The following is a 24,491-nucleotide window of genomic DNA, read 5'->3' on the forward strand; positions in this document are numbered from 1 at the left end:
ATTAGATCAGGGCAGAAAAATAAATGAAAGTGCTTTGTGTTCTAGTGGAAATTGTGAATAGAATGTACCATGCCACATGTATCAGCAAATGTAACCTAACTAGTTATGGTAATTATGGTCTAAAAAAGGCTCAGCTTTCTGTTATCCAGAGATTAATAGATCTGGATTTTTATCTGAGAATTTCAGCTGTTAAGTCTTGCTCTCCACTATTCCAAAGCAATATTCCTAATTATGTACGGTAACTGTGAAGGCTTCACACTTGTCAACATTAACTAATTACAAAGATAGGACAGCATTTAAGTTGACTTGCTTTAATGATCTGCTCTCTGCTTCACTAACTGGCCAATTTAATAAGATTCTGCTTAATGAACATCTTTGTTCCAGTGCAATCAGAGGCCTGTGTCTAAACATGTTATATTCAAAGACCTTTTGAAATTAATGGGCCTAAATTAGTCATGTCCATTATTTACAATAATACAACTCAGTAAATGGAATATGTGGGTTATGTCCTTTTGTTCTGCAATTTATATAAGGAATCCAGAGAGAGATTGTTTCTGTATTAATAACTCTAATCAGAAAAGCCAGTGCCACTGGTATTTCTTTTTAAATGATGACTTTTTCCTTATTATTGAAAAGTAGCTAAATTCTGCCCTTAATTCCTTTCAGGCTCTTATGCAAATTTATCTGTATTCTTAGACTAAATCTCCAGATTTAGGAAAGAGAAGGTGTGGAGGATAGCAGCAGTTGGGAGAGAACACCACACGGACGAGGGGGAATTAAAAGAGGCACAAAGGGTTGACCACTCAAATTAATCTGAGGTCTGGACGGGCTCATAGCCTGCCATTGTTTGCATCAACCAAAGTCAAATGCTGCTCACTTGAGGGAAGCAACTTGGGCAAATGAAATTATAGGTTTGGTTGGATTTTAGAACATAGCAGGAAAACAAACAGGACAGAACTATCTGCTCTGCTCTTCTTAATTTATGACGAGGATCCAATGGAAGAGATTGCTCAGAACAGACATCCATTAAATTTAATTCTTCCCTCAGCAAAGAAGAGGATTACAAGTACACAGGCTAAAGAGACAAGAGCAAGAACAAAAACAAAAGGTGTATGGAGGAAAGTGAATGAGCTATGCAATCCAAGCTAAGTGGGCCAGAAAAAGAGCTCTGCCCAGTACAATCTGGCCAAAACCGGACAAATACATCTTCTCTCTCTTCTGCTGCTCTCCGTTTCCAAGGGGAGATCTGCAGATAAAGCCAGGTCCTGCTCCCGTTACTTTGTCCCTTTTCCCAGGTAACAGCAACAGAGTACATGACCTATGTAGAGGCAGGGGGCACACAGTCTGTAAGGCTATAAGTTAAGTCCCACTGCTTTGGTTGTCATGTTCAGTACCACAGAGGAAACAGCTGGAATGTCTCTGGGAACTCTCTGAAAAGGAGGGATGTTGGGTCCTTCCAATGTGTCCAGGATGCCTGTGAGAAAAGGAACAGGTCTAGTCAATATTAAACATAGGCTGTACTTACATCAGTTTCATATTACTTTGGCCCTTTGCTGTTTCACAGCATTAATCTCTTCAGCCTCCTCCTATATGTGTGTGTCTTCCTGGATGTTATTTTTCTCAATACATGTCAAATCTGCAGTTCAGTGAAGCGGTGGGTCTTGAGATGGAACTGTGTATATAGCCAGCTTCCAGAATCATGGTGTAGCTGAGCATTGTGCTCTTCATAGCAGATGACATTAGGAAAGTATTTTGCTACATGGGCAACATGCCACAGATTCACTCTGCCCACCAAGGCAGAGATGGGGCAGTGCAAGACTGCTGTTGGTTCAGGCTGAATAAAGTTCAGGACTTGATATGATAAGCAGTACAACTGTTGCAGATCACCAGACGTTGAATGCAAGTGTTAACATAGCAGACTGTACAAAACGTCGACTGTTTCAGTGCACTCTCAAAGCTGCTCGAAAAACAGGCCTCTACCTACCTGATCAAGTTCCGTACTGAGTAACACAAACAAAATCTACTCCCTCTCAGACATTTTAGGGACTCAGAATTCAATGCTTTTATTTATATAACATGAATGTGTGTGTGTGTGTGTGTGTGTGTGTGTGTGAGAGAGAGAGAGAGAGAGAGGAGGAGGAGGGAGAGAGGTGGCTACTTATTGAGTTTAAATAATGTCATATACATCTGTGCATTCATCACTTGTGACAAAAGTGTGGACATTTACCATGTACAGAAGTTTCAGCTCTGCAGGAAAACCATTATGTGTGAAAGGCCTCAAAGAAGGAATGGGGCTCAGACTATATAATTTATGAAATCCAAGTAGTTATCTGCTCACAGGGAGTGGAAGATGCGGCATGAAACAGACAATCCTTTGGGTGATGTTCTCACAGAGTTCTGAAGCCTTCATTTCAATGGGATGAAAACAACAAACAGCTAGAAGTGTGTGCTTCCAAAAACCTACTGCCCAACATTGATCTCTCTTACCTTCTACAACCTTGTGATAAGCGAAGTGCAGATAAAGGAGGAAGAGCATGTGCAGGGCAGCAAGCGCTCCACACAAGATGAGTCGCTGGGTATGCCCCACTGTGCGTGACACCAACACAGCAACCTAGGAAAGACAGATCTCATAGGTTTCTCAAACTCTGGCTATAAACTCTCAGGGGCTGCCCCTGAGACTGACCCAGAAACTCCAGCGGGTGCAGAATGCCGCAGCGAGACTCCTTACGGGGTCTTCGCTGCGGGATCACATTCATCCGGTGCTATACCAGCTGCACTGGCTCCCGGTGGAGTACAGGATCAGGTTTAAGGTGCTGGTTTTAACCTTCAAAGCCCTATACGGCCTAGGACCCTCGTATCTACGGGACCGCCTCTCCTGGTATGCCCCACAGAGGAACTTACGGTCTTCAAATAAAAACATCTTGAAGGTCCCAGGCCTCAGAGAGGTTAGGCTGGCCTCAACTAGAGCCAGGGCTTTTTCGGCTGCGGCTCCAACCTGGTGGAACGCTCTGTCACAAGAGACAAGGGCCCTCCAGGACTTGACATCTTTCCGCAGGGCCTGCAAGACAGAGCTGTTCCACCAGGCCTTTGGTCAGGGCGCAGCCTGACTCCCTCCTTTGGCAATCTTTACAATACTTTAGTTTATGGTTGCCATCAATTTTGATTTTAATTAATTCTTTGATGTTTTTATAATGTTGCACTATTTTAGTGTTGTTAGCCGCCCTGAGCCCGGCTTCGGCTGGGGAGGGCGGGATATAAATAAAATTTATTATTATTATTATTATTATAAAACCCAAAGTACAAATGCATAAGGCAACAGAGCTATCATTTCCTATGGCAACATTTCCCACAGAATTCACAGGCCTAAGAGGTACAGGGATGTGTGGTTTGGTTTCACATGGATGAATACACTTTTAAACCTCTCAATTCCTTCTTTAAATATTTCCTATAGCCGTGCCTCCAAGTGCCACCAGAGTTTGGGTATTTAAACCAGATCTCATGGGCAACGTGTCGATGGCAAACTAAGAAATGGTGCACGAGGTGCATGAGGTTAGCAGAGGTCTTTGGGAATCCACACACCACTAAACAAGAGCCAGTTCTTATGTGCTGAAATGGAACGAGATCCTTAGTTTCAAAACACAACATCTTTCAAGTCTCCCGTTACCTATATTCAAAGCAGAGAGGGAGGGAGAGATTCAACCGCATCCGAAAAGCACTTACATCACCAGACCTGTGATTCCTTTTGTTAGTATTCTTTATGTGTATTTGATGGATGGCTAAAGTAGCCACCATTGTTGTCAGCATCCATCTGCCCCAAGAGACAATGGAGTGCGCCTCCAGGGCTGAAGGCAAACCACTGTGTTAGCATCACCGAAGTGACCTCCCTGGGGTGCAAGTATGGGCAGCGTGCATGGAGGTCTTGGGCTGCCCAGACGACAAGACCCTCCCTCTCAGCCTCGCTGATGTGGTCCAAAGGAAAGCAGAGCAGTATGTTTGGAACCAGCTTGACCTCAGGAGTTGCCAAAAGGAGGCATACAAGGTGCCATCCAACCAGAAATAACCACTGTATAATATGGTTTTAATGCTAGTCAGTCAACATACTTGGAATGATAGAGGTGCTAATTTTGAGGGAGGCATTCAATGGCTGATGAGTGCATAATACATTAAACATTTCATAACCTAGGGCAGGTATACACAATCTACCGGATGCTAATAGAAAAAGGGATATAGAAGGAAGTGGGGGTGGGGGGAGAAAATGCAGCTACTAATTCTTACATATCTCTGAACAACTCCTAAAAACTGATATGCATGAAGCATGACATGCTGCTACTCACCATTCTTAATGTGGAGAGGCCGCCAATCACCAGCCAGAAGATATAAAAAAGGGAGTGGAAGTGGATGTTGTAGGTGACAAAGAGGGTGATGCAGTGCCCGAAAAGTCCATAGCCCTGTGTGTAGGAAGGGAACCCATTAGAGACAAGCATGAGGGCATGTGAAAACCCCCAAACAGAAGCAGCAGTATATTCTGACTGCATTTTCTCACACAGCCTAAAGTGCCAGGAGCTGTACAAGTCAATGTACTGCAGCTGAATGTCAGAATTATGCCTGGCTACTAGAGCTATTAGACAAATGTCAGATTATGCCTAAGGCATGTCTGAATATATTATGGGGTTAATCACTACACAGGCCTGGAGAGTGTTTGGAAGCTAACGAGAATGGCCTAATTTCACAGTCATTGTCCCTTTCCAGTTTATTTAAAGCATTATTTAAAACATCTCTTTAACCAAAGAAGATCAATGACTTGACGACCTCACCACTGCACTCAAATCAACCCCAAAGAGAAAGAGCTGTTGCTCTATATTTGGTGAAGATACAAAACTATCTACCAAGAGGGAAATTCACAGTCCTCTTTAGACCGCGGCTGGGGAACTTCCAGCCCGCATGCGTCATTAGCTTCCCCAGCCTTTCCTATTTGACCCACCAGACCGTTTTGTCAAGCCACGCCCATCTGCCAATCATCTGGTATCATGCATGATGTCAAATGTGTACATGTAAAAAGGTGGCTGAGCCAATAGGGCCTTTTGAAACACCAGCAACTGTGGTGCACCTGGCTTCTGAAGCACTGGTGCTCAGATGTTTGTCAGGAGTTCAATGCACAGTGCAAAGCTCTTTGCAAGCCCCTGCTTGAGGATTTGATGTCTCAATGGTCAACTGACTATTGGGTCTTCAAAGCGCTGTGTCACCCGATTTCACATTGATGCCAGGTACCTGCCCATTTCCTGCCTAATCTAGCCCATAGGGCTAAAGGAGAGTAAAATTGGGTCCACTGGCTGGATCCAGTTCCCCACCCCTGCTTTAGACACTCTCGGAGACTGTCAGTTAGTTGGAGAGCTTATTCTTACTTACCAATAACGACAACATTTGGACCATGGTGATCTGAGCGTTGCACAAGTATGCCAGGAAGTAGATGAAGGAGGAGACGCCTATCCAATAACCAAAACAGGTGCCAATTGCTGTACCCATCAATGTGCCTTCCCTCTGTTGAAAAAGCAAGAGAAGCTAGAGGAGCACTCTTTGCAAACTGGAAATGGGACTATCAAGCAGTAATTGCCATGAAACTCAACTGGAGAGAAGTCTGTAGTAGTAATTACTTGCACCTCATACACAGAACTCTCTCTCACCATAGAATGTTTAAGATACTTCAACACTCCTGTGAAGAAAGTTCAAAAGCTAAATAAGGCTCTGGATAGGAACATGTCAGGAAAACCAGCTCCTTTGCTTACAATGATAGTATCAGATGTCTTCATTCCATGGAGCAAGATGGCCACCAATGTGAAGACCAGCATGAGGGGACCATAAAGTTCACCAGCAATCTTCTATAAAAGAGGAAAGGTGTAATTGATCAGTTGGGTGGGATTTTAATGACACGTGAATTTGTGAAGAGGAATACAAATGCAGAAAGGAACAACAAAAGTATGGCCCCACTATGTCTGGAATAGGAAAGCAGTCAACCTTCCCCAAAGAGCTTCTGACCTACGGATTCAACATCCGAGGAAACACCAATGCACATCCACACTGGGACACAGGTAGAGTACCTCACCAACTTAGGGGGAAAGTGAAGCAGAGCCCCAACTAAAAGCTCCCTGCTCTTCTGACACAAAAAACGTAAACCTATTATCTACCACACAAACTCACCTGGGGAAAATTAATCATCTTAACAGGTATCATAGACTCCAACAACCTAAACGAGAACAAGATGTGCACGACAGAGTTAATAGCTATGAACAAATGAACAAGCAGCAAGGTCTCTTAGAACAAACATCTCATTTAAAATTCACATACAACTCTGCTAGACTAAAAATCAGGCTATAAATTTAAAAAATAAATAAAAATTAACTTATGACAGATCTGATGCTGTAGATCAAAATGTTAATGATGACACTTCCGGGTTGGCGCCATCGCCGAATGGCGGACTCCCTCCGAGCTCCGGAGGGAGCCGGCTCGGCAGGGGCTGGGTCCTACCGCGCCGGCGACGCGGGGACCCTTAAAAACCACGGGCACGGGGCCCGTGGACATGGGGACTCGGCTGGTACCGTCAGCGCCCTCCCGACTCGTGAAGGAGCCTTTTTAAAGGCTACGGATCGGGTGCCTGGGAGTGGCGTGGTACTTTGAGTCTATCGCTTCCCCTGCCGAGTGCAGCCGCATGCCATTCGTCGGAGAGCGCTGGCTTCTTCCATTTGAAATTCGGACATTTAACAAAAACCCGTGAGTAATTGGGTAACCGGGTACAAAAGGAGGAAAAAAAAAAGGAATTTTTTTTTTTCGGATTCGGCACGAGCGGGGGGGATCTAAAAAGGAAGTCAGTCCCCTCCCTGATTGTAAACATGCTAAAACAAGGACTGAGAAACCAAGATCAATTCAGAAGTTTATTGCTGACTAAAAATATCAAATTCCACGATGGAATCATTACAAGAATTGTGCTGGAGGAGAGTCGAGGGTGAGAGGGAAAAGGCAACCCCCCCCCCGGGAACCGGGGCGATTCAGAGAACCTGGCGGAGAGAGATGGAGAGTTTGACAGCTGTCAAAGTAGCTGTCAAATCTTGAGAATATAAAGAGGACTTTGCTACAAGTACTTTGCTGGTTAATTTTGATACAATTGGATATAAATATGGATACAAAATGTCGGGTGGAAAAAGAAACAACAATTTGACTTTTGGATGAGAGGACACAAAGTTATTGCAATCCCTCTAGAGGGGCTTTGGGACATTACAAGCGGCGTATATGGAAAACTACTCTGGGATGTGTACTACTGGTCTTAGCTCCTGGGAAAGTAGCAAAACTGAAATATTTGTTTTGTCTACAGAGGTGACAACACAATAGAATCTTTCTATTTAAGTAAGCTCCTGAATAACAAACCTCTGTAGAGATACTAGATTTCAGAATAAGAATGGTTTTGCAGCTGAACAAGACAGAAACCTGAGAAAGTAAGAAACAAAAGAGTAAAGGACCAACTACGCCACGGCAAGAACAATGGGAGGAGTAACAATGATCAAGGGAAATTAAAGGCCTCGATTAGACTGGACTTTTGAAATTAAACATTATCAAAACAAGTAAATTTAAAGAAAACCGGCAAGATGAATTGAGAAAGTTTGGCTGTGGACTTGAGACCTCCAGGCCGACAACATACAGACTGATGGACATAGGGAATCTAAACCGGGGAAGGGAGGGGGAATTCTAGAATCCAAAGGCTATGTAATCAACTTCTGGAACCTTCTTCTATTTTCTATCTTTTTAATTTTTTTTTTTTATATATAACTTTGGTATTTTGATTTAACAAGTTTTGGAAAAAAAAAGAAAAGGGGGAATTCGTGGAAGGAAACGGGGTAGATTTTGGGGAAAAAAAAATCTTTGTTCTATTTTGTTAAAGGTGAGGAGTGATGTTAAGATTGTAATTTAAATTGGCTATTAGGCATAACATATTAGGTTAAATTGGGAATGAGAACTTGTGGAACCAACGTAGGGAAAGGGGAATACAGTCGGGAGGGGAAGGAGGGAGTCCCAGAAAGAAGGTTATGAAAATAAGGGTTTAAAATTGGTCTCTCTTCTTTCTTTTTTTTCTTTATCTTTTCTATCTTCTTTATTCTGTTATTATTGGAAATTTTAATAAATATGAGTAAAAAAAACAAAAACAAAATGTTAATGATGGAAGGCTTCATATCTTAACATACAATAAAAACTTAATGTTGTCATTTTGCAGTTCACTTGGTGTCTGAGTGTGATGACAGACTTCTAAAAGCTGCTGGGACTTCGTAGCAGCACAGGAGTGTGAGAAGGGAAGTGGAGGAGTGAGACAGAGGTAGGTTGCTGGGTTGTTTAGGTGAGCCGTGGAGGAACCGTCAGGCAGGACAGGGCAGCTTCCCAGCAACCATCCTGATCTGCCACCACCTCCCTCCTCACTCTCTGCTGCTAAGGATGAAATAGTGTTGCTAGTGAGGCTGGCAGTATGAGCAGGAGTTTTTTAATTGTCTTCCTGTGGTTAGTTCAATAGTCATGTACAAGAGAGGGAGCCCAACAGCAGTTTGTGCTTTCAATAATCAGTATTGTAAGGACAGATTAAAGGAACTCTGATTTACATTCATTTGACAGGGCACACAAGGCTAAGCAATTTGTTGAACTGATACTACACAGCCCTGTTTTGCTTGTGCACTACCATCAAAAGATTGAAAATGAAAAAGTTTGGAATAAATGGTTTGAGAAATTACAGCACAGCTACAAGAATTCTTGAACATCTCCTCCAATGCTGCATTATAAAAGGCTGGTAAGCAAAACAGATGTGTGGTATGGTACTTGTCTCTATAATCTGAACAACCACCTTATTAATAACAAAGATGTGGGGTGCCAGGTAACTGCTTTCTTAAATGAATTGTGCTTCTGTTATTAACATAATAGACAGCAGCTTTAGGAAAGCCATTGGCAGACAAAGCAAATCTGGAAAAGTGGAAGGAAGAACCTGCCATTTGCTTACCTGTTCCGAACCTGGTTTGGCTCAACATCAAAGTAGGGCCTGAGGATATCAATGTTGGCATAGAGATTGAAAGCCTTGGAGGCTTGTCTCTTTCCTGCTTGCCACATCTAGAAAAGAGAGATTGTAAGAAACTGAGCTCTCCTTTCTTAGTGCTGATGACTAGATTATTGCATTGAATTCTACAGCTTTTGCACAGGGATCAACATTCATGCCATATTTTAGAATGCACTGCACATCAGTGATCTTTGTAGTTGTGCAACTAGTTTGGAGCTGTGGGTAGAGACTACTACCTCTGCAAATGAATGCGGAGAAGGCTCAGGCATGTTGCTGATTCTTGCTCAGTTTCTCACGAGGAATGCAAGATTGTGCAATAGAGGGGGTGTCATGCCTGGCCAGACCCAGTGCCAGACATGAAGCCGTTGGAGAGTTAACCAGACAGTCCACAGGTTGAGGACCTTGAGGAGCAGGCAGGGACTCATGGAACCAGTGCTGAGGATCCTTTCAAGGGGCCCTGCTGAAGGAAGGCTTGGAGCTGTCAAAGGAGCAGGTGAAGCCACCCATCAGTTCTTGAAAATGCTGCCGCCAAAAGGGGCAGGTTGAAGAGGGATGACATAGCATAGGTCTTTGGACCCAAAGCCATAGCATGGCTTGTGAAGCATCTACTTGTGAGTAAGCAGTCCCATAGAACTCCTTTACTACCAGCAGTTGTGGTTAGGGTGTGGTCTAGGAAGCCCAAGATATAAGGTCTCCCTCTTGAGCCCCATTGGAAACAATGCAGGTCTTCAGCTCCTTTCCCGTGCCTGAACTTCTATGATATTCAGCTTTGGCTGTTGCCTGACCTTTCCTCTGGATCACATTTTGGAACCAGACTGATTTTCAGCGCTTGACTTAGGCTTACTTGGCCTGTGCTGCGCCTTCAACCCTGCCGCCCTTAGTGAGTGTTTCATGAAGAGGCCTCTTCCTCTTGGGATTGAGACTCCAGCCCCAGAGGGAATCCCCTGGAGCATGACAGGGGGATATGCAGTTATTTATTTTCATAAAATTTATTTATATACTGCTTGATTGTAAAAAAAAAAAGTGTCAAAGAAGTTTACAAGTCTAGCTTATGTTTCTCCAACCAGAAGAGAAATAAACGGTCTGTTTTCTACTGTGTGGGTTAAAAGAACAGAAGCTAAATCTAATTTTGAGTAATAGGTTTTTATAAATCTAGTTCTGGCTGCACTGTCTTGCATGCATATAGCAAGGCCTGTGGCCCATGTGCAGGTCACAGAATATATGTTGTCCATCTGAGAAAGACAAATGTGAACATAGAACCCAAGTCTATGCTTTGGAAGAAACGCCAATCATTGTCCTTAGAGGATTACAGTCAACGAGCTTGCAGGAACCAGCAGTCTCCTGGGCTTAGAACTTCTTCACAGCAGAGAAGCAAGAACAAACCAAGTAGAATGCGGCTTACCTGATCAGCTACTTGCCGACCCAACTGACCCTTAAAGCCCTTCATTCCCAAGAACTCGCCATCTTCCTCATCTGCAGCTGCCGCCTCTGCGTCCACTTCTTCTTCTTCCTTCATGCGTTGGTGTATCTCACCCATGTCTTCAAAACTGGAGCCAGATGTATCATCCATATTTTCCATATCAATTACAGCAGAGCCCCCGCCCTGAATAAAGCAAAGATATGCAAAGCATTCAAGGTAGCTGGGTGCCATTTTTTGTGCCTGGCTGACACACAAGGATTACTGAAACGCATGTGCTTTGAAGACTCAAAATAAATGTTAAGGATAGACAATATGTTAAGGAGTTTAACAATAAAGAGTATTTTTTATTGTAAACACCAAATTAAAGATGTATTAACAATTTCTGCTAAAAATGTGCCACTTACGTGAATTGCGTATTAATTCATGCTTATCAAAATAATACATAAAAAGTGGTGTCGACCCCCCGCCAGCAAATGGCGACTAGACATTCTGTTTTGATGCCCACAACCCAGGTCCCAGAAGCCATTTGGTTCCTAGCATTTCTATCCCAGTCTCTAACACTGGCTCTCACCTAAACCAGTCTGTACACTACAGTAATTATGGGTCCTTTCACTGCTTAAAGCAAGGCCCTGATGATCAGGAAGCAGGCCTTCTCAGATACAATCCCACACCTCAGGAACGTTCTCAAGGAGCCTCGCCTTGCTCTCACCTTAATATCCTTGTGGCACATTTTAATGAAGTTTTGAATATGTTGTAAGCATAAATATTCATAGGACAACTTAACAAAGCATAAAATGAACGACATTTTACCTAAATAGTGGCACAATTTCCTGATACCTGCTAGTCAAAATTTTACATTTTACAAGATGCTGCTTCCCCACCTCTCCCCTACATTATATATGGGTCCAACTTAAACTTCAGGAAAAAACATTCTGACACTAACAGCTCTTTTGACAGTGGAATGGGCTCCCTCGGGAGGTTTTTAAGCAGAGGTTGAATGACCGTTTGTCATGGATGCTTTAGTGGAGATTCCTGCATTGTAGGGGGTTCGGACCAGAAGACCCTCAGCACTCCTTCCAACTCTACAAGTTTATGATTCTATGACTGAAGCCATAAGTAATACATCGGTAGGCCTGGCATCCATGCCTGAAACTAACTGACAGTCAGCTCCTTAAACCGGAACATCTTCCTCCCTGAAGTACATTTTGGTTGGATATATATATGTGTGTGTGTGTACAGATTGCTAAAAACCAAAAACATTTTGCAGTCCTCCAATACCAGATGTGGCAGTCTCAAATCAACTCCAGCAGGACTGGAGGAAAGCAAGTACCACTTATGACTGCAATTTTAATCCTACTTACCTGGGAGTAAGCCCCACTGAATTCAACAAAACATACTTCTGAGGAAACATGGTTAGGACTGAGGTGTATGGCCCTGACTGACAGCCGCCAGCTATGAAAATAATTACTACTTCCCCAAACTTTCAAGTAGAAGACGAGCATTTGAAGCAGGTTGGTGGGTTGTTGTGGTTGGTCTTAATACATTAGATAGATAGACAGATCTCCCTCTTTTGTAATTCTAGCCAAACGTTGCAGACATAAATGCCACCTATGTGTTTTCCTTTACTTGGACTGAAGCTGATCTGTGGGGTTGGATCTGACCATAGTTTACCCCATTCCTCATCTAATATTGTAAATCCCATAGCATCTTGGCGGGTTGGTTGATGGCTTTACCCCGAAACGGGGTAAATTTCCATGATTATGTGAAGGGTGGCAGTTACTCCGGATTAAGTTACTCCGGAACAGGGCAGCGTAAACGTAACCCGCAGGGTACATACACCATCGCGGATGGGGCTCTATCCTGCACCCCTTTTCTCTCCTCCCTCCCTCCTTCCCATACCTGCATGTTGTCCTCGAAGGCTCCCCACTCCGGAGCCGCCCCAGGACTCCTCGCCCCTCCGGCGCCTGCGGCCGTGGGCACCCCGGGTCCGGACATCTTCCTGCCACCAGTTGCGGGGAGCGAGCAGGCGCCCGCCCTCCTGCCTCACCCCACTAGCGGAGGATACAGGAAACCAGGGCCCCGACTGGAGATACAGGGAGAGGGACCCGGATGTAACGAAGCCAAGGCAACCCCCCCCATAAGGTTATGGACCGTCCCAGCCAAGCTGAGGACGTGGAGACTTAGGAGCTCTCGCGACATTTCGTGACAGGCGACCTATCCTTTGCGCCATCTTGGTTGCTCCGGACTAGGTTGCCCAAGGAGGGACCTATGAAGCCGTGGTATGTGAGAGACGGACAGAGAGGAAAAGGAAAGCCTAACAGGTAGCACTCGAGGCCAATATGTATTCAGCTCTAGGCCAAACCGATACAAAGAGCGTTTATTGACGCCACGCACAACATGGCAGGTTGAACGCGAGCAACGTGTTTTCCTTTCGGTCTATGAACGTGCCTTAGCCATAGGCTGGCCTGTATCACGTGACGCAGAAAGCTTTGCTCTCTCCCCGCCCCCCCCGTCTTCCTCCTGAAAACAAAACTCGACGCCGCGCGCCGCCGCTGCGTGTTTCTTCCGCAGCCGGTGGAGGGGAAGATGGCGGCGTCCAGGAGCGTGGAAGAGATGCGGAGCCGGGTGGTCCTGGGCGAGTTTGGCGTCCGCAACGTAAGTCAAAGAGCGGGAAAGGTGCCGGAGGAGCGACAGCCTCTGGTCCCGAAGTGGAGGCAGCTAAAGGGCTGAGTGTGGGGCTTCATGGGGACTGGGAGGGATACACGCGTCGAGAGCTGCGTGTTGCGTACGCGTGGCGCCAGTCTTTGGTGTGGACAGGCGTAGTTCCTGCTCAACGAGTCATATATATTTATTTTATTATTTATACCGTCTTTTTAATGACTGGTGTCCATTACAAAATAAAAACCCAATGCAAAAATCCAACTAAAATACTGTACTCGTACAGAAAACATCTTTTGGTTGGCATATATGAAGTGGCTTCATTAAAAACAAAGTGATGTGTTAGAGTTGAAGTGATGTGTCTGAGATGCTTGGGAAGTTTTGCTTGTTTTCCACATGCAAGTCGACTTATTGGGCAATCGTTAGATGACCAGTAACACACACGTGTGAATTCTGCTCTCTCCCTTTGTGCTGCAGATACCTACGTAAAGTGAATATCTGCCACTCGTTCTGCCCTTTGAACATCTGAATCTACCTTACATTGAGTCAGACCCTTGGTCTGTCTAGCTTGGTATCATATACTTATACTGGCAGTGACTCTCCAGGGTTTCAGACAAGAGCCTTTCCTAGCTCTAGCTGGGGATTAAGCCTGGAACCTTGTGGGTGCAAACTACATGCTATATATTCTGAACAAAAAGCTAAGCTGATTGTAAATAATGTGATAACTGAGGAACTTAAGATAGAAAAAGGAACACGACAGGGGTGCCCAATTTCCCCATTGCTTTTCATTTCTGTTCTGGAGGTGTTGCTAAATATGATTAGAAATGACCAGCAGGTTAAAGGTGTACAGGTCGGAGCCAAACATTACAAGTTAAGGGCCTTTGCAGATGACTTAGTATTGACCTTACAAGAGCCGGACACTAGTACGAAAAGGGTGTTGGAGATAATTCAACAATTTGGCCAGGTAGCCGGATTTAAACTGAACAAACAGAAGACTAAAGTCTTAGAAAAAAATCTAACAGTCATGGAGAAGGAGAAATTTCAAGAAGAGACAGGTTTGACAGTGGTTAAGAAGGTGAAATACTTAGGGGTTCATTTGACATCTAAAAATTTGAACTTGTATAAAGACAATTATGAAAAGTGTTGGTCAGAAATTAAAAAAGATCTAGAAATATGGTCAAATTTGAAATTGTCAATGTTAGGCCGAATTGCAGTTATTAAGATGAATGTATTGCCTAGAATGTTATTTTTGTTTCAAACTTTGCAGATTCTTGACAAGATGGACTGTTTCAAGAGGTGGCAGAAAGACATTGCGAAATTTATCTGGCAGGGCAAAAAGCCCAGAATAAAATTTAAAGTACTTACAGATGCAAAAGAAAGAGGGGGATTTGCCCTGCCGGACTTAAAACTGTATTATGAAGCAGCAGCGTTTTGCTGGCTGAAAGAGTGGATGCTCCTCGAGAACACAGATATCTTGGATTTAGAAGGTTTCAATAATACATGTGGTTGGCATGCATATCTATGGTATGATAAAATCAAAGTGCATAGGGCCTTTAAAAATCACATTGTCAGAAAAGCGTTATTTAATGTTTGGATAAGATATAAAGACTTGTTGGAAAACAAAACCCCTAGATGGTTGTCACCCTTGGAGGCTAAGGCATTGAAGAAACTCAATATGGAGGCCGAATGGCCAAAGTATTGGGAAATCTTGGAACAAGATGGAGACAAATTGAAATTACAGAGTCATGAGAAATTGAAACCTAAAGTACGAGACTGGCTCCATTATTATCAAATAATGGAGGTCTACAAACAAGATAGGAAAATTGGCTTCCAGGTGGAGAAATCAAAATTAGAAACTGAATTGTTAGAACCCAATACCAAGAATTTATCAAGAATGTATAATTTGCTGCTGAAATGGAATACACAAGATGAAACAGTTAAATCGGCTATGATTAAGTGGGCACAGGACATTGGTCATAACATTATGTTTGCTGACTGGGAATGGTTGTGGAACACCGGTATAAAATTTACGGCATGTAATGCCTTAAAGGAAAATATTATGAAAATGATCTATAGGTGGTACATGACCCCAGTCAAGCTAGCAAAAATTTATCATTTGCCTGATAATAAGTGTTGGAAGTGTAAAGAAACTGAAGGTATTTTCTATCACCTTTGGTGGACGTGCCCGAAGATTAAGGCTTTCTGGGAAATGATATATAATGAAATGAAAAAGATACTTAAATGTACTTTCCCGAAGAAACCAGAAGCCTTTCTCTTGGGCATTGTCGGCCAATTGGTGTCAAAGAAAGATAGAATCTTTTTTATGTATGCTACGACAGCAGCAAGAATCCTCATCGCAAAGCATTGGAAGACACAAGACTTACCCACTTTGGAAGAATGGCAGATGAAAGTGATGGACTTTATGACACTGGCTGAGATGACTGGCAGAATCCGTGACCAGGGGAAGGAGACGGCGGAAGAAGAATGGAAGAAATTTAAAATCTATCTTAAGGACTATTATAAACCTGATGAATGTTAGAATGTCGAGGTTTTGAGAAAGAAAGGGTTACAGCGATATAAGATTAGATTGAAGGAAAGATCAAGAAGACATATGTTTGACAGAACTATTTAGAAGTTGCTGGAAAATTTTGGACATTGGGATGCAGAAAGGGGAGGTATGGGGGAGTCCGAGAAAGAAGGTTTATGAAAAAAAGGTCATGAAACTATACGTGTTTGTATGTCTTTTTATATGTTTGTATTGTTTTAAAAATTTTGTGAAACCAATAAAAATTTATATATATATATAAAAAAAAAGAAAAAACAAACAAACTACATGCTATACCATTGAGCTGTGGTCTTTTCTTCTTCCAGGTCCACACAACAGACTTTCCTGGGAATTACTCTGGATATGATGATGCCTGGGACAAGGAGAAGTTTGAAAAGGTGAGTACTTTTGGTGCTTAAGTAAATGGGTTCTACATCTTCCTATTGGACACTCTAAAATGCTGGTTTCCTTTAGGCCAGGGATCCCCCCTCCAATGGCCCTCCTGTGGCCGTCCAGATGTTGTTTGACTCCAACTCCATCAGCCCCAGCCAGCATGGCCAATAGTTAAGGATGATGGAAGTTGTAGTCCATGCACATCTGGAAAACCCCAGGTTTCCCACTTCTTAATGGTTTTTCTTGTGCCTACTGATGTCCTTCATAGTGTTATAAATTTGGGGTGGGAGGAAGAAGGCTGTATACGGCTCCCTTCTAACCCCTGGATCCAACAAGGTTAAAGTATAAGCTGGGCTAGCTTCCTGTGTTGAGGTGATAGCCAGTGTGATGGGCCGTTAAAGGAAACAAAGGAAAGTGGATCTGTGTGAGACAGCAAATGGATGCCCTCCTCCCTCAACTGACTAGTAACTAGAAAAAGACAAAAGCAAGAATTGAGAGTTGGCAGTGAGGTGACATAGAACTACAGCAGTGAGCTGGAGGGAGAGTCATAACAACGTTTGAGAGCAATGTTTGATTTCTGATTGAATCAAAGTCTGCGGCTATGGGAAAAACAAGACCCTCCATTGGAGGCTCAGGTTGTATATATGTGTAAATAAACCATATATTGGAAAGACGCCACAATCTCCACTGTTCCTCATTTTCAAAAGGAAACATGAACCCTGGGTAAGTAGCTAAACCCCTGGAATCTTGCATCACTCAGTGATTGTGGGGGCATGCAAAAATAGCAACATGTAGGGTTGTGGAATATCCTGTCTTTCTAGGTCAACCTTCTCCAACCTGATCACATCTAGATGTTTGAGATCAAAAATCTCATCACTCCAGCCAGCATGGCCAGTGGTTAGGAATGATTTGTAGCTTTGTTCAGGCTGTAGTACTGTTCATACAAGAATTCAGAAATGCTGTCAGCCTAGTTGGACACTATGCATCTGGGCTGTGATTTTAAAGTGTGCTGCAGGAGGCTTTTCAAAGGTACACAAATGAAAAAGTGCATCTTAGTGTGAGGTTTGTTGAGAATGATGCTGCTGGTAGGCAAATGACTCTCAGTCAGAGATACAGGGGGCACCTTCATTATAATGTCTCCAATGGCAGTTAAAACATGTTTATTCACGCAAACATTTCGCTCTGGTTCAATTGCCCTTTGCCCATTCTGTCATTAAGTTTTTACGCTTATGTGTCGTATTGCACTGTTGTCAGTGGAGGGTGGTCTCTTAGAAGAAATATGGCACTGCCCTACCCATCTCACCTAAACCTGAACCAGTCCTCACCTGCCTGCCTTCTTCCTTACATCCAGTCCAGGGGGTGGCACTGGCCATGAACCTCCTCCTGCTTGATCTCTGTGTTCTTGTACGACTCAGGAGGGAGGTGGATAGTAGCAAAGCTAAAATTAGTTGGTTCTATCTGACATTGGCTCTGGTGTCACCTAATGTTGGACTCCTTGCCTTCCACCCTACGGTTTCCAGTGAGCACCAGCCATAGGTCCTTGGGTTGTGTGGGTTATTTGCCACATTTTATTTCATGCCAGTTAAGGCATTTTTATCACATTAAGCCTACAAGCAATGTACATTTTTAACACTTGTCCTTCTTGTCCCCAACAGAATTTCAGAGTAGATGTGACGCACATGGATGAAAGCACTCTGGAATTTGACATGGTGGGGATTGATGCTGCCATTGCTAATGCCTTCCGACGCATCTTGCTTGCTGAGGTATCAATTTCTCTTCCCAAGCAACTAATAAGACACTTGCAAGATAATCCTTTAGTTGAACATTATTTCCCAGGTTTGGCTGCTACTCCTTTCTGCAAGTACAAAAAGGCCAGAATGGAGTTGTTTTAGAATATACAATAAATGTATTTCAGATTTCCCTGAAAAATATACAAAAATATGTTTGGGGGGGGGGAATCTGTTGAGTAGGTTAGTTAAAGAGTAATGTGGGCAAAATGAGATGGGAGGCCTTGAGAACCATTTGAAATATATAGAAACACTTCTGAACGTTGCAATGTTTAAAATATACTTCTCTGTTGTGGAAAGCAAGCAGACATTCATGAATTTCAGATGCCATTAGAATCTAGAAAAACTGTTGTCTGGAACAGCAAGCTTGGTGCTGTGTATAGATTATCTAATCCTTTGGGGATAATTTGTATAAATCAGATTTTTAGTGTTTTATTGGATATGTCAGTGGCCATTGGTGTTAGGCACTTTCATAGAGCATGGATCAAGGAACAGCTCTTGGCCAATGTGACTACACAAAACCTTCAAATTCTTATGACAGAATTGTAGAGTTATAAATCTTAGTCCCCTGCATTGCATACTAACGAATGAATGGTGGCATCCCTGCTTATGAGATTCTTGGCGGCACCTGGCTAGTCTTTGTTGCAAACAGACTAATGGAGTAGATAGGCCACTTGCTGAATCACACAAGCTTATTCTCAAAATAATACACCTTGGTAATATTTTAAACCATCCTTGAGGAATTTGCTAATGGTGAGGTGTAGACAAACTTCCTGGCCCAGCGTCCTCATCAATGCACTAAACTGGTCCTCATCTATTAATTTTACTAGATTTCTTACCCACATTTTACCATATGGTTCCAGGGCAGGTTAAAGCAATTTAAAATCCAATAGTGAAGTTTTAAACAAACTTTCACTTTATTTATACACCACTTCATTGTAAAAAACCCCCTGCAAAACAGTTTACAAAAAGATAAAACAACAAAACTGAGAAAAAACCACAGCCATACTTTAAAACACACAAAGGTTAAAACATGGAAACAGATTAAAATCACCATAGCTTCCTAAGCATCTGGCTGGGCTTGTCTAAACCAGAATATTTTTAGCAGGCACTGGGAGTTCCAAAGTGCAGGGAACTTACACACACTAAATAACCAAGTTATTTCAAAAAGGTATTACATGGCATCTGTAGTAGTTCCAATTCTGCCATTTGAAGGGGTCAAGTGGGCACATGAGGGGTAAGGTGATCCCATAGGCAAACTGGTCCCAAGTTGTCCTCCTAGAATGCCTGCAGCTGCCCCACCATGGCCCTTTCCACCAGCTTCCCCCAAAAGGGGTATTCTGGCTGATCCTGTTCCAATCCAAAGGGTCCAGAGCTAGCGTCTTTAGGAGCAGCCGCACCACAACCTCTTTCAATGCAGGTAGGGCTGAAATGATCGCTGTAGCTCTTTATTGAGGACTGCTGCTTTGAGAGGAAATGTGTCTGGATATTGATTTGAAATGACCTTTTTTTTACTCTTGCTTAGGTGCCAACCATGGCCGTAGAGAAGGTCTTTGTGTACAATAACACCTCCATTGTGCAGGATGAAATTCTAGCTCATCGTTTGGGACTGATCCCTATCTGTGCAGATCCTCGTCTCTTTGAATACAAGAGTGAAGGTGAGAAGAATTTGTGGAAGATCCCATTGGCTACGACAGACTAGAAATTAAAACAGTGGTGGCTAGTCTACAGGTTGCATACAGCCCACTAAAAAGCCCCCACAATTTATTTATTTTTTACTGTTCCCTTCCCACCGTGGTATTACAATGCCAAAAGGATTTTTGTAACCTTCTCTGCAATTTGTCCAGTAAAAAAATGTATTATTATTTTATTTTACTAACCCATGACTCCATGCTGTGATTGCGTAATACCAAAAACTATTTGTGCCCCAACAAAATGTGTCTTTAAAAAAAGGCATCCCTTAGAAGTCGGCCACACCCACTCTTACACTTTGGCCACACCCACTTTGACTCCTGGCCTCCAGTGGCTGACTGTGGGTCAATGCAATGCTTGGCCTCCCAAAAGATTAGCCATCCCCTGCACCAGAAGAACCTGGGCATCCAGTGGAAGCGGCAGTTGCTCAGGGTAACTTCAGTTTATTCTTCCGTTCCTTTTGCAGAAGACGAATGTGATGAAATTAACACTCTGCAATTCCAGTTGAAAATAAAGTGCCACAGGAATCCTCAGGCAGCCAAGGAATCGTCTGACCCTAACGAATTGTATATCAACCATAAAGGTAAAGCTGCTCCTTCTTCTGCTATTAGTGTCATGAGAGAGACAGTCCCCAGTCCCTTTGCTCTCTCACTCCTGAAGCTCTGAGATGACAACACCAGAGCTTGCTTTGCATTATTAATTGCTTTATTCCTTCCCCAGCTTCCAGCCTATTGTTTGTTTCCTTTTGTGGAGAGAGGAGTTAAGAGTTGATTCAGTTGTCTGCCTTGTTACAGACACAAGTCTTTTTTGGCCTTTTCTTTTTTCAGTTTACAGCAAGCACATGGAATGGGTGCCACTGGGCTCTCAGGCTGACAACATGAATGCCAAGTTCCGTCCTGTACATGACGACATCCTCATTGCCCAACTGCGGCCCGGCCAAGAGATCGATGTACTTATGCACTGTGTCAAAGGCATTGGTGAGGCAGCTGGGATGCAGTTGGCAAACGTTTTGGAAATGTGGGGCATGGGACCACTGAGATTTCTGGGTTTGGCTAGTATTTGCTCCTTGGTGATTTACAAGATGTGTTTTGCTAAGTTCCTTTTTACAAGAGGATAGGATTTCTTTAGTTTGTTGGAATGGGCATTCTGGATTGTTCAGTAGTTTGCCTTTGCTTTAAGGAAGAAACTTGTCTCTGGTCCATGGTGAGACCTTGCAGTTCTCAGCTCTTTGCATTGCTAAAGATCTGCCTGTGACCTTTGGGCTGTGTAAAGTACGGGCGGCGACCTTTTTGTGCAGGAGTTACTTTCCTGGCTCGCGTCTGCCATCGCACGTCAATTGGATGCACCTAAAAAGGTTGCTGCCTGAATAACCAAATAACAGTATTTTGAGGATGGTTGAAGATGGCACACATCCATGGGAATAGTATCTACATTGGCAGGACTGGCACTATAGACTTCCATTTTCAGAAGGTAAAAGACTAAATTGTGTGGAACAGCCAAGGAAAAGCATCCTAGAACTTAGGTTGACCAATCTAAGACTGTACATAGCTTTGGAGGGAAAGTGGTGGTGCTTTTTGTGTCTAGGAATGTGACATGTTAATCAGCCTTGTTACTAGTTTGACATGCCAGGTATAAATTTGAATCAATCTGGATTAGCATAGGTACAGTGGGCCCTTGGTTCTTGAACGGCTTGGTTGACAAACAGATCTGCTCCCGAACACCAAAAACCCGGAAGTAAGTGTTCTGGTTTTCGAATGTTTTTCGGATGCCGAACGTCCGATGCGGCTTCCGCTTGAGTACAGGAAGCTCCTGCAGCCAATCGGAAGCCAAGCCTTGGTTTTCAAACAGTTTTGAGAATCGAACAGACTCCTGGAATGGATCAAGTTCGAGAACCAAGGTACCACTGTACTGGAAACTCAAATTAGTTAGCAAGGGTTTTCCTAGCTTAAAAGATACTGATGGGTTTATGTAACTGGGTGCTGTGAACATTCTGTGCCTGATGCTGAAGGGTGGCGGTCTTTCAAAAAGAGTCCACCCGTCTACCCTCTACCAATCCAGAGATTGGGTGACTCTCTGGAGCAGATTTTAGGGGGCACCTGCCTGAGCTACTGCAGTGGGAGAGGAGAAACTGAAAGCCCTGTTGCACAAGTGAATGGATATTAAAGCATGTCTCTGCAGCTAATGAAAGTCTGTATGTGTGTGGTCCATCATGAGGCAACAGAAATAGATTCTTTTTGTTTCGAATTACAAGTGACCTGATTTCTAACCAGTTTTGGGTAGTGCAGGTAATTTGAATTATTAACCACCAAGAAACTGGTTGTGTATATAAGTTTAGGTGGCTGATTAAATAAAAACAGCAGTTCTGGGTTTCTCACCGACTGTCCCTCTCCAATTTTTTATTTAATGAACACTCTCTTTACTCAGGTAAAGACCATGCAAAGTTTTCTCCAGTGGCTACAGCAAGTTACCGGCTATTGCCTGAAATCACTCTACTACAGCCTATCGAAGGAGAAGCAGCTGAGAGGCTGAAGAACTGCTTTTCTGCTGGGGTTATTGAGGTCCAGGAAATCAAAGGTATTTTGTACCTCCTCCCCTTTGAGGACTCTGTGACCCTCCAGAAGCTGTTAAGACTGTAGCTCCCATCATCTCTGACTTTGCCATGCTGACTGGGACTGATGAGAGAGACTTGGCATCCAACAGTTTCTGGAGGGCCAATTTCTATCCTAGACTGCAAAAACCAGAGGCTATGTTTACTGAGATGAGAAAACCAGAAAGGCTGATACCCCATCTCTATACCAAGTCTGGGTAAATGTGTATTCTTCTGAGGTCTCATTTCTGGCCTACAGCACCTTGCCCCCCAGGTATTTTGTCGAGTGTGGTTTGTAGAAATTGATAACTTGGGGCTACGATTCTTTCCTTCTGCTTGTTGTCTGCACAATGTTTCAGGGATCCTATCCTATCTGACCATCAGCATGCCAGGATAACTTTAGCTTGTGAAAACTCTCTTTGAGGTCTTGGTGAGTTCCTTAAAATAATAATATGGTTTATGCACACATACTTGGGGAGTAAAATTCCCTTGAGGCCTGTTGTTATGCATAATAAGATTAAACTGTAATTGCCCTCTGGCTAGCCTGGAAAATGCCACCTTTGGCCCCACTGCTCTGGCCTTGAGGAAATTCTTTGAAACTGTTTCCATTACAATATATGCCCCTTGTCTTTGGGATGCGGAAAGGGTCGTAATTCAGCAGTAGAGAGGGAAGGTTCAGTAAACACATTAGCATGCCTGTTTAGCATATTAAGTGTTGGTCTGTTTCTCTAGGGCAAAAAGTGGCAAGAGTGGCTAACGCTCGCTTGGACACATTCAGTAGAGAAATTTTTCGTCACAATGACCTGAAAAACCTTGTGCGCTTGGCTCGGGTGCGAGATCACTACATCTGTGAGTAAGCCTTCAAATGCTTCTGTCGCTGCCCCTTTCTCTGACATTTTACTATATGTAGTAACTGGGTGGTAGTCATGCGTCTAAGGGACCTCAAGTAGTTTTCTATGCTTTTACCATAGTTCTATATAAAATCTGTTTATGTATGTACTGATGTGAAACAAAGTTGGCAATCATTTTAGCTGAGTAAGGCTTCAACCTAATTTCTACTTACCTGAGAGTAAGTCATAAATATGAGTTATTTCTAAATAGTCAGGATTGCAGATTTAGCACCAGATTTCAGGCTTCAAACGTTTAAGCTTACCCCTCAACCGTGCTTAAAAATCTAAAAACAGTTTAGTGTTGTTGATGGTTACATGGTTGATGGTTACAAAAACAAAGATTTTCAAAGAGCAGAAATATCCTCTCATCCCACCCCATTGGATGTTAAGACTGTTCTGAATTTTTAGGGTTATTAACAAGAGCATAAGACCACAAAGTGCATTGAAGCATTATGTTGCCAATTGAATTGCCTTGCCTGGAGCATGTTTTGGGGTGGGGTTTTTTTTTTTTTTTTTTGGTATTTTCAGTTATTAAACTGGCTACCTTGGATCTAATTCTATCCCGTTTCTTCAGTTTCTGTTGAGTCAACAGGTGTCTTGCCTCCAGATGTGCTGATGAGTGAAGCAATCAAGGTATTGATAGGAAAGTGTCAGCAGTTCCTAGAGGAGCTTAAATTCATCCAAAAGAAATAAGTTTTTCTTTTTGAAAAGTTCAGCATAAGGATTCACTTGGTTGGGATCGCTGCAGCTGTGTCATGAAGGAGGGTGTCAACCAAGTCTGGGTCAATAGACAAGGAGAAACGGACCCTCTACCACAGATGTGAAAGACTGAAGCAAGTGGCTGTGTACCTTTTACTTTTGTGGCTGAAAAGGCAGGGATATGTGATGCCACTAGGCAGCTTATTGTAAAGACCAAATTTGCCAGATATATCATGAATGGATAAAAAATAGCCTGCAAGCAGAAGATGGGTAGGCTCCAGCAATTGTAGTATCTTCTAAGTTGCTTTTTTAAAGACTACATCAGACCTGTAACAGGACCACCTTTTCTGAGAATTGCCATTATTAACTTTCCACTGATGTATATTGATGGATAATCTCAAAGGTGCTACACAGTAAGGTCTAATGCCTATGATGATTCTTCTGCCACTCAAATAGCAGAATTCTAAAAAATATGGTGTCATTGAGCTTCTCTATTATTTATTAAATAATTTTTGAGGCCTCAACTGCCTATGGAGTAAGCTGATTTTTTTATCTTCTGCTTTATTTTAATACGGAGGTGCAGTTGGGCTGATTATTGATCTAATAGCTTATATGTAGCTTGGCAATTTCAACTGTTGAGGAGTGTGATAAACTATCTGCTTAAGGGACTGATCTTTACCCCGTATTCAGAATGAATAGCCAAGATAATTTTAGCAATGAACTTTACCTTTGAACATTTAG

At 43.0% G+C, this 24,491-nt stretch overlaps 2 protein-coding genes across 3 annotated transcripts; one reads left to right on the forward strand and one right to left on the reverse strand.

Annotated features, from left to right (window-relative positions):
* Nucleotides 1-1,018: 1,018 nt before the first annotated feature.
* On the reverse strand, nt 1,019-12,629 carry YIPF3 (Yip1 domain family member 3). Its single transcript, XM_081000277.1, has 9 exons — nt 12,399-12,629; nt 10,482-10,682; nt 9,026-9,132; nt 6,196-6,241; nt 5,784-5,876; nt 5,407-5,538; nt 4,335-4,448; nt 2,488-2,611; nt 1,019-1,474 (listed from the first exon to the last, which is right to left on the reverse strand). The coding sequence occupies exons 1-9, from the start codon at nt 12,492-12,494 to the stop codon at nt 1,353-1,355; spliced, it is 1,035 nt and encodes a 344-aa protein (XP_080856403.1). The 5' UTR covers nt 12,495-12,629; the 3' UTR covers nt 1,019-1,352.
* Nucleotides 12,630-12,689: 60 nt separating this feature from the next.
* On the forward strand, nt 12,690-24,274 carry POLR1C (RNA polymerase I and III subunit C). 2 transcript variants are annotated; one of them, XM_081000279.1, is made up of 9 exons: nt 12,690-12,820; nt 16,029-16,100; nt 17,751-17,858; nt 19,408-19,540; nt 20,041-20,157; nt 20,402-20,551; nt 21,999-22,148; nt 22,894-23,010; nt 23,626-24,274. In XM_081000279.1, the coding sequence occupies exons 3-9, from the start codon at nt 17,775-17,777 to the stop codon at nt 23,742-23,744; spliced, it is 870 nt and encodes a 289-aa protein (XP_080856405.1). In that variant the 5' UTR covers nt 12,690-12,820; nt 16,029-16,100; nt 17,751-17,774; the 3' UTR covers nt 23,745-24,274. The 2 variants fall into 2 exon arrangements, with proteins under 2 accessions (XP_080856405.1, XP_080856404.1); XM_081000278.1 differs by lacking the exon at nt 12,690-12,820 and adding an exon at nt 12,865-13,154.
* The last annotated feature ends 217 nt before the right edge of the window (nt 24,275-24,491 follow it).

The sequence above is a fragment of the Podarcis pityusensis genome (assembly GCF_964106645.2).
Source record: "Podarcis pityusensis genome assembly, chromosome: 3".
NCBI classification, from domain to species: domain Eukaryota; kingdom Metazoa; phylum Chordata; class Lepidosauria; order Squamata; family Lacertidae; genus Podarcis; species Podarcis pityusensis.